Source organism: Pleurodeles waltl, chromosome 6 (assembly GCF_031143425.1).
Source record: "Pleurodeles waltl isolate 20211129_DDA chromosome 6, aPleWal1.hap1.20221129, whole genome shotgun sequence".
NCBI lineage: Eukaryota > Metazoa > Chordata > Amphibia > Caudata > Salamandridae > Pleurodeles > Pleurodeles waltl.
In genome coordinates, this window is record NC_090445.1 from 1310542803 (window position 1) to 1310555373 (window position 12571).

The window sequence follows — 12571 nt, forward strand, 5'->3', positions numbered from 1 at the left end:
CGCAAAACTTGCGGGTGGAACCTGTGCCCACTGAAAAGACGAAGCGTCCATTTTGAAGAGCAGATGAAGCCAAGCCAGGAAGGAAAAGCATAAGGTGCAATCAAGGTCAGCTTGGCGCTGGATTTCACACTCCACACATGTATCTGGCTTATCTAGCCCACAATCAAGAGGGGTTTAGTCCTCGGTGTTGGGTCATTTATTATAAACAGCTAAGTCTTGGTGGAGATATGCATACACGAAATAACCTTGGTAGCTCTACATCCACTTCTCTCTTTGTCTTCCTGCTTTTGTATCCAACCTCTGTGCCTGTCTGGCTGATAAAGAGGTCTAGAGACATAATAGGTAACCATATATTATGGGACGGAGGAAGGAAGTGATGGACTGGAACGGAAGGGAAGGGAAGGGAAGGAGGGCGCTTAGTTTGGTTGGTTGTACAGGTTTCTATACAAGAAGCACGCAGACACAGAGGCAGGGTTTGCATTCATGTGTGGCACGGCCCCTGAAAAGCTGCATTGCACTTCCCTCTCCATACAAAGATGTCCCAGGCTGCAAAGCTCTGGATCATCCCTCTCCGCCACCGCTGCCTGCAACCCATGCAGCATTCTCAGCAATAACCTTGAACCAAGCGTGCCACCTGTTGGACCAAAAAACGCCGAGCCAGCGGCTCTCAGCCGTGGCCGCCCTCCCCCTCTCCTTTGTCATAAAACAGGGAAGGGGCTCATTAAGTGACGCGTCGGGTTCCATTACCCGGCGGCTGCTGTGTGTAGCGCCGCTCACCCTCCCTCCCTCCGAGAAGCCGCCGGCACCGCACAGCGCCACAGGGCAAGCGGCCCTGCTCCCCGACCCCTGTGACCCGGGGCCCTGAAGTGGAGCGTAAGGGGTGCTCGGACCCACGGTCCCTCGGAGATACCATGATGCACAGCGAACCCGTGCTGCTGTGTGCAGCGCCTCCCCCGCTCCAGACACACACACAATGTCAGAAGACACATCAAGTGCCAAGTTCAGCCTTTTCATCCCGACTCCCTTTCCTTAGAAAACAGCGCCAACCTTCGGCTGATGGTACGTTTCTGAAAAAAGAACAGCTCTGTCGAGCAGACAAAAATATGACCGCCGAGACAGTGACTGCTCCGTCAATCATCTTGCTCCAGGGCACAGCCCTCTCCTTTCTTGTTATCCTCTTTTTGCCGCCTCCACAAGCCTTCGCATTTCTTTCCCGAGCATGCAGATGATTTGTGTGCAGCTCCCATACGGTGTCAATATAGCGCTTTCCGAAATAATCACATGTCGTGACTTGCTTTGCATTGTATTATATTACAAAAACATGGTAGCACTCTCAGAGCAGCACTCAAGTGCAAATGTGGGAGGACGCCGGGCCGCAGACACTTTCTGACACACTTTTTTTACTTTATTTAGCCATTTGCTACGCGACCTCCATACGGCTTAGGGGAGCCTCTCTGCGCTATGCGCTACGCTTTGAATAAATAAATGCACGAATGCCTACACAGACAAATGAGTAAAGAAATGAAGGCAAATAAATACATAAAAAATACAAGTAGACGATGGCACAATAAATGGACCCTGGCATATAAACACGTTTAATTGGATGCATGGCTGAGAAAATATATGGTTGAGTAAAAGGTACACAAATCAATAAGTGAATGTGTAGAAAGAGATACATACATGAATAAATAAATCAATAAACCATCTCAGGAATTCATGAATGGGAACCAAAGGAAGCGAACAGACATCTAATCACCGAAGTTGACTGAAGCACGAAGCGCCATTAATTACATAAGGAGCTACACCTCAAACAAAGCGATTAACTGTTTTTCATGAATATACATTTTTTATTCCGAATTTCCACATGTATATGCAAGCCATAGAGTGTAACAATGAAAGAGCAGGGCAAGCAAGTGCTGGGGTAGCGACCTACAGTGACCTACACCGGGGATGCTGTTGCGCATGCTTGTCCAGCCTGTCCGGAGTCCGGGAGCTGACAAGCACGGCAAGGGTTACAGGTGGTCTCTGTGGAGAGGCCGAGTGATGGAATAACACGAAGGAGAGTCGTGGGAGGTCACTGGCCAGGAGCAGAGCGCTTTAAACCAGAGGAACCTTGGCACAGCAGGACATTGTCAAAGGTCCAGGAGGTGAAGGGTCTTGGGGTTGGTGGGGCTCGCAGATGATTACTGTCGAGATTCCTTTGAAGGGATCTGAGTTGAGGTGAGGTAGGGCTAGCGTGTGGTAAGTGCCAAGGGGTGGGCACAGGGCCCGGAGGGAGGCCCGCTGGGGATTAGTGTCAATGATCCTGTGAAAGACACGGTGGCTGGTTAGTTCTCAGGTGGTTAGAACCAAGGATTCTCTCTAAGGCCCTGGATGAAGCTCTCAGGTGGTTAGTGACAAGGATCCGGTAAGAGATCGTGGGGCAGGCTCGCAGGTGCTTAATAACAAGGATCCTGTGAAAAGCCAGGTGTAGGGGCTGCCTGGTGGTTAGTGACAAGGAACATGTTACGGGACCTGGGGGGTGGAGGGTGGGCTAAGAGGTGGTCACTGTCCAGAGTCTCGGTGCTGAAGGGATCTGGAGGAGGCCCACAGACGCCCACTGCCCAAGGGACCGAGAGATGAAGGATTCAGTGAGTTGATAGAGACTGGCACGCACTCACTGTCCAGAGTTCTGGGGGTAATGGGCCCTGGGGATGAGGTATGCTCACACACGGTCACTGTCCATCGTCTCAGTGCTGAAGACATTGGGGGAGGGGCGCGGGTTGTGCCTGTCTAGGGGACGGAGGATTTCCTGTCTAGCACTGGTAGGCACTGCCCAGGGTTTCGAACTCACAGCCCGTCCGTCTCGAGGACATCTGCTGAAAGCCGCTGGGTAAGGCTTACATGGGTCACTGTCCACTAACCCGTTGAGGAATGAGCGGGGGCGTAAAAGGGGGGCTGGCATAGGTGGTCAGCGGGTGGTGAAGTTGCATGTGCTAAGTTTCCACGTCACTGTCCAGGGTCTATGTAGGGAAGGCCACTGTCCAGTGCCGCGGTGCTGAAAGCCCCTGCAAGCCCCGAGGCACAGGTTGGCACTGTCCGGGGCGGGTGATGAAGTGGCCTGGGGAATTTTTACTAAGTCAGTCACTGCCCAGGGCCTTCGTGGCGAAGGGATGTTCGGGCGAGGGAGGCTCACTGACGGCCACTGTCCAGTTTCTTGGTGAGGAGGAGCCCTGGGGACGAGGGACGTCAACGTACGCCCACTGCACAGGGTCCTGGTGGAGAAGGTTCCTGGGTACGAAGGATGATCACAGACGGCCACTGTCCAGGTTTTTTTTGGTGAAGGTTCCTGGGTACCAAGGAGTCTCACTGACGGCCACTGTCCAGAGTTTTTGTGGGGAAGGGACCTGGGGCGAGGGAGGCTCACAGACGGCCACTGTCAATGGACATGGAGGGGAAGGGCCGAGGGGAAGAGGGTGGCTCACAGACGGCACTGTCCAGGGAGGTGGTGGGGAAGGACCCAGGGGACGAGAGAGGCTCACAGACGGCACTGTCCAGGGAGGCGGTGGGGAAGGACCCAGGGGACGAGGGAGGCTCACAGACGGCCACTGTCAATGGACATGGAGGGGAAGGGCCGATGGGACGAGAGAGGCTCACAGACGGCCCTGAACAGGGAGGTGGTGGGGAAGGACCCAGGGGACGAGAGAGGCTCACAGACGGCCACTGTCCAGAGTTTTTGTGGGGAAGGAACCTAGGGACGAGGGAGGCTCACAGACGGCACTGTCCAGGGAGATGGTGGGAAAGGACCCAGGGGACGAGAGAGGCTCACAGACGGCCACTGTCAATGGACATGGTGGGGAAGGACCCAGGGGACGAGGGGGGCTCACAGACGGCCACTGTCAATGGACATGGTGGGGAAGGGCCGAGGGGAAGAGGGAGGCTCACAGACGGCCACTGTCAATGGACATGGTGGGGAAGAGGGAGGCTCACAAACGGCCACTGTCCAGAGTCCCAGTGCTGAAGGCCCCTGCGAGCGGCGAGGCACAGACGGTCGGTATCCCAGGCCATGGCGGGCACTGCCCTCCTTACCTTCCTGCACCGCCTGAAAGGGGTTGTTGGCTTCGATGACTTTGATAGAATATGTGATCTTCTCGCTCTGCAAGATGTCGTCATTCAGGCTCAGATCGGACACGGCCAGCTGGAACACTTCATCGTCCTTGGCCGCATTTTCTTCGAAAATGGCACCTGTTGGGATCAGGGAACAGTGTCTTTAGTCTGCGCTCCAGATCGGGGCCTAGAACGGGGACAGTTCTGAATGTGGGGACTGTGTGGCGCTATGAAGGTGTCTCTGTACCTCTCCTAATCGGAAGCAATAAATCACCCCAAGCAGTTCTCTTGCCATGGATATATACTTTTATGAACTTTTGAAACACCTGTGGTGGGCTCCAGCAACTGCCCCGTGAGGCAATAGTAGTATTGATGACTGGATGCTAAAATAACTCTTTCTAAGCCTCTAGGTGCTGCAGTAACATGGTCACAATGTCTCGACCTCTTGAGTATGAAAGAGTATGTGAGGCTATAAGACCCAGTACCAACGACCCGAATGCTACTCGCAAATATCCTGTAAAGCACGTACATTAACCCCCTGAGCCTTGTCACTGTCTTATCAGCAGAAGACCTATCAAAATTGTAAAGACCTGTAGCAAAGCTAATAGAATTCCCATCAAGGACACATATTACAGCATCACAATGTAATGACAAATACACACGCCCCACACATTCATAAAAACACATAATCAAAGAATAACTATCCGTAGGGTCATGCAAAAGATGTATTTGTGTGAAAGCACACGCCATTACCGGTCGCATCATTCGCCCGGGAAGGCAGCAGCAGCCCCGAGGGCTGACACTAGTCCAACAACCTGCTACGAAGGCCCAGGGCCAATTTAAGAGAAGAGCAATTGTTGCATCCCAGACCCCTGGACTACAGCTTGGTTTTAACTACGACAATGGGAAAGTCTCCATACATTGCCGATTGATACACATTTCTGACAGAAAATAGGTCCACATCAAAGGTGAATTTTTGCCGTAAATAAGAGAGGTATATCATGGCAAAGCTAATCTTTGTGAATGATGGGTGAATTCAAGATTGTGGGCGCCAAGGACCTGCCCGGGTGAACTTTTTTTTGTACTCAGAGTTCCGCACTCACAAGGGGGGGGGGGTTGCGTGAGGGGGTCCGATGTGAGGACAGACAACTCGCTGTGAGGAAGCAGTGGCGGTACTGCCATATAGCGTTCCCTGCCCACGAGCCGCTGAACAGCGCCCATTTCCACAGGTCAACGTGTCTATCAGAGCTGTGTCCAGAACCTTCTCCTAAGGGTCAGACTGAAGGCTGGGCCTGACTCCTGCCTGAGGAGTTCAGTCCGCAGTATGTGTCTGTGCACAGCGCACCTGTGGCTCTCAACTGGACTGTAGGTAGGTTGTCAAGTGCATGTGGGCGCAGCAAGGAAGACTGACTAGCCGCCGCCCTCGCACCCTCGTCTGTCACAAGCACCGCAAGGAAATACGCGTAGGTGCCCCTTCTCTGGTATCTACCGGGGCTTCCCAGCCTGCCCCTAGAAGCCTTTGCTTCACAGCACACGTGCGTTTCCAGTCTGTCTCTGGAAATCGCGCTTACCCCTATTCAACCAAAATGCAATCCCCCTACCATCCCAGACCCCTCTGAGTAAAAGGGTGACAGCGACACAGCTCCCTGCCTCTGGTGTACTCTCCACCGCTGGGTGAAGTCCGCCGGCTGACGGGATCAGAGAGCTCTAGGTGCCAGCGAGTCTGAGGGGCCTCTCAGCTTCTATCTTCTCCTCACTCCTAGAGCACACGCCTCGAGACATGTTAAATACATGCAAGCGTCTCAACCGGCCCGTGCAACAGCATGCCTGCCTCAGGGCCTCTTCTCCAGGGAGACCTCTGCTCGCTGCCCACCAGTTGCAGGGAGTTCTCTGTTCAGTGACACCCAGCTGCAGGGACTTCTATTCTCTCAGCCCGCAGGTGCAGGGAGATCTTTCCTGCTGGCCGCAGCTGCAGGGAGATCTCTTTTCACAGCTGCATGAAGATTCTGCTCACTGCTCGCAGTTGAAGAAATACCGAGTCTCCCTGATCCCCAGCTTCAGGTGACCGTGCACACCGCTCTCCAGCTGCATGGAGAGATGCTCTCAGCTTTAGGGAGGCCTTTGCTCCACAGCTGCATAGAGACCTCTTCCTACAACTCACATGCAGTGAGGTACTCGCATACTGCTCCCCTCTGCAGGGACCTCTGTGTTTATTGATTTACAGCTGCAAGGAAATGCCTGGCTCCAGAATCAGCAGCAGTCTGAATCCTGCTCCTAAACACCCTGCATCCCCACCTGCACAGGAAGTAGGACTCTGGTTCTCTGATTCATGGCTTCCAGCACAGGTTGATTCTTGCATCCTGCTTCTTAAGCCCACAAAGAGAGACACACTTTCCCTGCCTCCAGGGTGCACCCCACACCCCCGCCCTCCTCCCAACACCCCGAAATGTCTCTGGTCTCCCCCCCATTCCTCTACACCAGATGGAGATGGGTGCCTGCACCCTTCTCACTCTTGCAGGCAGTGGCGTAACCTAAACTGACGTGGCCCCCACTAAAAGGGAAGAGGGGCATCTGTGTCTCCCATACCCCAGAGATATCCATTTGTCTTAAGCGGAACTCTCCTGTCCCTGAAGGATTGTGGGCTCTTGAGGGGTTAGGGTGGGGCTCCCCTGCGCCGCAGGGGCTGCATGGGCCTGCGTTAGGCCCCTGCTGGGGGTGCTCTGCCCCCGCGCCTCGGCCTCTGCTGCAGGTGGGTCTCTCGGCTCCCTCCATTAATCGCCCTGCATGGAGGTTTTTGCTCTCACAACACCCTCGGCGGTGCACAGGGCTCCTGACAGGCGGTCTCTCCCTCGCGAGCACACACTCAGGGACCTCAAGTCTGCCATTGCCTCCTCCCATGCAACTTGTTCGCATCCAGCACTACATACAGCCCGCTGTGCTGTAAAAGTTGATTTATTCGCATAAAACCATACAATATATTCTGCACCATGAATGGAGCAAGATGCTGGTTCACGCACACGCATGATCCACTGTTATCTACGGTAGCAGAGCCCCCAATACTTTCCAGGATGCCATGAGGTATCTTCATGTGCCGGGGAGAGTTGGAGGAAGGGGGGGGGGCGGTCGTCCCTAATCTTTTTTGCACGTTAACTTTGTCAAGCCCACCTTTCCCAGCCCAGTTTTACTTGCCCCCGCACTGTCCTCTGTTCCCCGGCAGAGCGAGTGTGCTAGGGGTGCAGCAGCCCCCCGGCCCCAGCGCGCCCGGCTTTGGCCATGTTCAAGGTCCGCGTGGGGGGTTCGCTCCTTACCTATGTGTATGATGGAGTCCGCCCGCACCGACGCGCACCGAAACATCCAGGGGAGAAGGCAGAGCATCAACACTTCCATTTCCAGCCCTGCAGACAGCACATCAGCTCGGATTTGTCGGCGGTATCGGGGTGGGAATAAAAATGTACAAACACGAAAACGGGGTCTATTCCCCCCAAAAAGAGATTTTAACAATCCAAGGGAATCGGCCAGGCGAAAACAAGAAAGAAAGCAATCCGCTTTGGCGTGTGTGACGATATAAATATATATCGTGGTTCCATCAGACAGAGAAGGCTTAGACTTCCAGCGCCCTCCAACACTGTGTGTGTCTGAGACCCAACAAACAGCAAACTGCGGAGGCCCCCCTCCTCCCCCGGACCACGTGATTGCAGAGCCTCTCCACTCAATATAGTCCTGCTGGAAGCAGGGGGAGATGGAGAGATGCGCGCAGAGAGGAGAGGAGCTGAGCCGCACACAGATCCCTGCCTCTCCCGGCGCCGGGCTGCAGGAGAGTGCTCGGTGGGGGCTGAGTGAGGCCACCGCTCCCCTCCAACCAGATCCGGGACTTCAAGGAGGGTTGGGGGTGCTGATAAAGACTCAGTGCAGGCTGAGGCACTCACTCACACCCCCCACCCCTCGATTGTTCGGGTTGTAGGATAGGGAGTTCTTGGTGCTAGCTGAGAACCCTTCTCCCCTCCAAGCAGAGCCGCGGCTACAGAACAGGGCTCGCGGTGCCTGCTGAGGGCTCGGTGGGGGATGGTGATGCCTTTCCCCTTCAGCGTGAGTAGGAACTGCAGCAGAGGGCTCGGACTGCCGCCTGGGCGCACCTCTCCCATCCAACGGAGTCGGGGCTGCAGGTCGAGGCTCGGTGCGGGCTGAGGACCCCGCTCCGCCCAACCCGTGCAAGGCTGCAGGAGAGGCCTCGGGATGGGGCACAAGGCACCTTCTCTACCAGTAAAAGCGGCGGGGCGCGTAGGAGGGGCTCGGGTGGGTTGGCGGCTCCGCTCCCCTCTGTCGAGAGCCGGAGAGGGCGCTGGGTGCCAGAGGAGGACTTGGAGGGCAACGCACCGGTGCCGGAGCTGCAGGGCAGTGCTGAGGTGCCGCCTGGGGCACCGAACCACTTTTGTCTGTCAGAGCCGGGGCTGCAAGAGAAGGCTCAGTGAAGGTTGAGGGCACACCTTTACTTTCCTAGAGATTGGACCGGACCGTAGGCAGGGGTTGTGGTTGTCTATTGATGGATCGGGTGCGAGCTGAGACCAGCGCTCTCCTCCGACTCATCTGGACCGAGACTTCAGTAGAGGGCTCGGAGTACGGCCAGAGGGCTCAGAGTGCAGGCTGAGGGCATGCCCATTACTTCAAACTCCCCCCCCCCCCGACTCCCAGCAGGACTCCCCCCCCCCATCTCTTGTATCTGTGTCTGATCTTCTCTCCTCTGTGATTCGTTCTCTCAGGTCGTCCTCTATCCCAAGTCCCTTTCTTTACTCTCCCCTTTCTCTCAACTGCCTCCACCCTTCTTATTTCACATTTCACATCTCTCATTTGTCTCCTTCCTCCACAACGTCTCATCCCTTTGTTTCGTCTCTCGCTTTGTCCCGACTCTCTCCTTCACCTTTCCTCCGGTCTTCCCATTTGCTCCCTAAATACCTTCCTTTCTCTTTTCCTTCCCTCCAATTCTGTTTTTTTAATCGAATCCCCCCCGCCGTCCCTCGCCCGCCTCCTTCGCAGTTCATGCACAGACCACATACGACATGCGCGCACACCTCAACGCTCACACATTAAGGCGCACACACTGTTCCTCTCCAGTCCATTTCCTTCTGTCAAAAGTTGTCTTTATCTTCTCTGCTCTCTGCCTCTTATGTCTCCCCTCTTTCACATTTTGCCTAAATATGTCAGTCTGTCCCTTCGCCCCTCTAGTCAGAAAAGATGGAGCTGAAGGACCATAAGTATCCAAATGTGAAACCGCTCTCTCTCTTTCATCTTTCTGCTTGACTCTCTCACACTCGTTCTTCCTATCTCTGTTTCTTTCTCTCCATCTCTCCGCACCCTCATCTCTTTCTATTTGCGTCTCTTCTCCTCTTTCTCTCTGTCTGCTCATTTCTGAATCCTCTCTCTTGCGCTCCCCTCTTTTTGTACGTCTCTCACTTTTCCGCTTTCTTTTTATGATCTTCTCTCTTTTTGTCCATTTGCCCGGATTTTCCACTTTTCCTCTGACGAACCCCTTCCCTTCTCTTTTTCAACCGCACACACTGTTCACGCGCACTCTCCTGGGCATAAACTCACAATCACAAACTACGTCCGCACTCTCACGCACGCTTCCTCTCTTTACTCACACTCATCCCTCAGGCCAGTGACGCAACAACACTTAAAGTGCCTCCCCCTTGTAAAGTACCTGTGCGCAGTGGACTATGCTGAGGGCGTCCCCTTGAGCTCAAGGCCCCCCCACACCATGGGGGCCTTTGTTACGCCCTGCTTCAGGCCTCTCGATCTTCCGATCAGCCAGAGAGCAATACGTTCTAAGGCATAGGTAAAGTGGGCAATTGCTCAGGACCTCACCCACGCTTGACCTCTCCCATCAAAAGTGAAATTTTTCAATCTCACGTTTGTCTGCTTCTCTATCTCAACTTCCCACCATTCAGGGCCAGTAAAAGGATTTTGGTATCCAGGGACTAGGCAAATGTGAGCTGTTTTTGAGGTCGAGTAAAATTTTTGTGGGCATTGTACAGACTTCATATAGCGCAAAATGGATAAAGGAAAGTACAGGTTCTAAGAGCAGAACATTATACTGAAAAAGTGCACAAAAAATGAGGGTTTAAAGTTAATCATTGACGTCAGGATATAGTGCGGCCCCTTCAGGGAGAGGCGCCTGTATGCTTCTGCATAACTGCGTGGCCTCGCGTGCTTGCCCTTGTTTTCGCCTGCTTGTGTGCGCGAGTCGCTCTCGAGCGTGCTACGGATAAACTTTAATCCATTCCTAAGTATTTTAGAACCAACCTTTATTGAAACAAATACATATAATTCACACTTTGCAGGCGGCCCGACCTCGCTTCTGATCCCCACATAGTCACGGGAAAAGCGTGCCGACAATAAGTCCAGCAAAGAACTTTATACTATAATTCCAGTATCAAATGTTTTTTTTCTCGTCCACTGCTGGACAAGGCCTGACTCACAAGGCTTATTCATGGAACGAGAACAAGCGCACCAGTGACTCCACTAGCGTCCAAACGTGAGGCGAATGCAAGTAAATATGTGGCTGTGTCAGCGGAAGCACGCGAGAGAGGCCGGGAGGCTGAGCATACAATTAAGAGGGAAGCGGCCAGCGGGGTGACTCGAGAACAGCAGCGGTGCCGGGATCATTAAGTGTCTCCGTGGGCGGAACCCTGATGGGGGCAGCATCGACCCTGTAGATGAGCCGTATGGATCGGATATTGGCACGGAGTACCTACTGCGGAGGCGGTCGGGGGCCTGTGCACGGGACCCCCGGGCTGTGCCCCCATTGACGGATACAGAATGACGCCTCATGCTGTAGGTGCATCAGAACGATAACACGTTTTGTTTTCTATGTAGTGCTCAAACCCTTCAGTAGCTGAGCCCAGTAATAACCGATGTTACAATTACCCACTCTAGGGATGCTAATTAGCGCCCCTCATTTGTTTTGAGTTGCGTCTAATTCATTTTCTTGTTTCCACTGTAGTTGTTTGCGATAATCATGAACGAATGGATGAATGGGCCACGTATTAGCCGGAGGATATGACTAGGCATGCCCCTTTCTCCCACCAGGCTCAAGAGACCACTCAGAAAACGTAGCTATGTCGGAATAACAAAGGAGTGTCAATTGTTATGCAAGTATAAATGTTGTATCACCATAAGAGTTGAGGATATGAGAATTATCCATACCAGGAAAAGCATCCCTCTTTGATAACCTAAAACACATGTAAACTACTTTTTTTGTGTGGGAGTGTGTGGACACTCTGGCTCAGGCTGACCTGCTCCATTCACCCAGTACAAGGGTAAGGGTCAAAATGGAATCACCCATTTTCTGGTTGCAGACCTTGTGATCCGGAAAACTAGATGGTTTGTGACCACTAAGTGGCTTCCTGGTATTGACTAAACCAATTTTAAGATTCAGTAACGTCTTACTGAAACTAAAGGGTTTTTTGAAATAGATAACTAGTCACAATTTGAAAAGGTGTGTTTAGGAAATCCCTTCCGAACTGCAATTCAGAAACAAAAGCAGCAGCGGTTTAGGACCACTATTCAAAAGTGTTCAGCATCTCAAAGGAGGTGGTAACTCATTCGCAAAAGAGAAGGGGTCCCTCTGGAGCACTTACATTCTGATCGTTTGCAACCTCAAAAATGGCCATTATACCTGGCACAACATTTAAAACTGAGTAAATAATTGCATGGGCCATAAGATTTACTTTGGAGGCATGCACTACCCCTGATGAATACCAGGGGTACGGAATACCAAGGGTGTGATGTCTTCATACCTTCATGCCTCGTGTTTTGACTCTTAACTTATTGTCTATTTAGTCAACTCTTGCAGGTTCTTTGTCACTGTTTTCCTCTCCCGCCTCCTCCCCACTTCTTTTTTTTTCTTTCTCTCTTTAGTTCTGGGTTAAAATTTGATGATGAAAAATATGTCACGGTCTGAAAAATGAATGCCTGTGCCTACAACTTGAAACCATTGGCACTAATTAAGCCCTGCCTAATGATACAGAATGGTAACCACAGAGTATCCAAAGGTGAGAGCCACTTGCAATGGAAAACATTTACACTCTGTTATCTAGCCATTGGAAAAGGGCCTTTAAAATATAATTCTCACATTAATATGAAATTGATTATTGGATAAAGTAATTATTTAACTTACATACACCTCTAAGTAAATTTAGCCTCCCCCTGGCTCTGTAAACTGTGGTATCACAACTAAAACAAAGAGTTTTGTGTTTTTCTGAAGGTCAGGCTATTCCCACCACACTACTCTATTTAAAGGAGACCTGAATTTCCATTTCTGGACTTTAAGTTCCCCAATGAGTGCTTTCTGGAAGCTGAATTCTTGATTTATTTTAGCGACCAATGCACCACCTAAAACGAAAGGTAAAAGAAGGCAGTGGAAAAGTGATGCTCCAGTGACCTGGTGTGATTTTATCCCCCAAGGTCAGGAGGTTTTTCCCTCAGCAGA

General features: G+C 52.4%; 1 protein-coding gene across 3 annotated transcripts in view; it reads right to left on the reverse strand.

The window, feature by feature from the left end:
• Nucleotides 1–7900, reverse strand: part of GRID1 (glutamate ionotropic receptor delta type subunit 1) — a 2731706-nt gene extending 2723806 nt beyond the window's left edge. Inside the window, exons 1-2 of one of the 3 annotated variants that reach the window (XM_069240587.1) lie at nt 7395–7900; nt 4069–4224 (exon numbers count right to left, since the gene is read on the reverse strand). In XM_069240587.1, the coding sequence (XP_069096688.1) occupies nt 4069–4224; nt 7395–7473 (235 nt within the window). In that variant the 5' untranslated portion in view covers nt 7474–7900. The remainder of the gene's footprint in view (nt 1–4068; nt 4225–7394) is intronic. The other 2 variants (XM_069240588.1, XM_069240589.1) reach the window with 2 other exon arrangements.
• Nucleotides 7901–12571: the final 4671 nt, after the last annotated feature.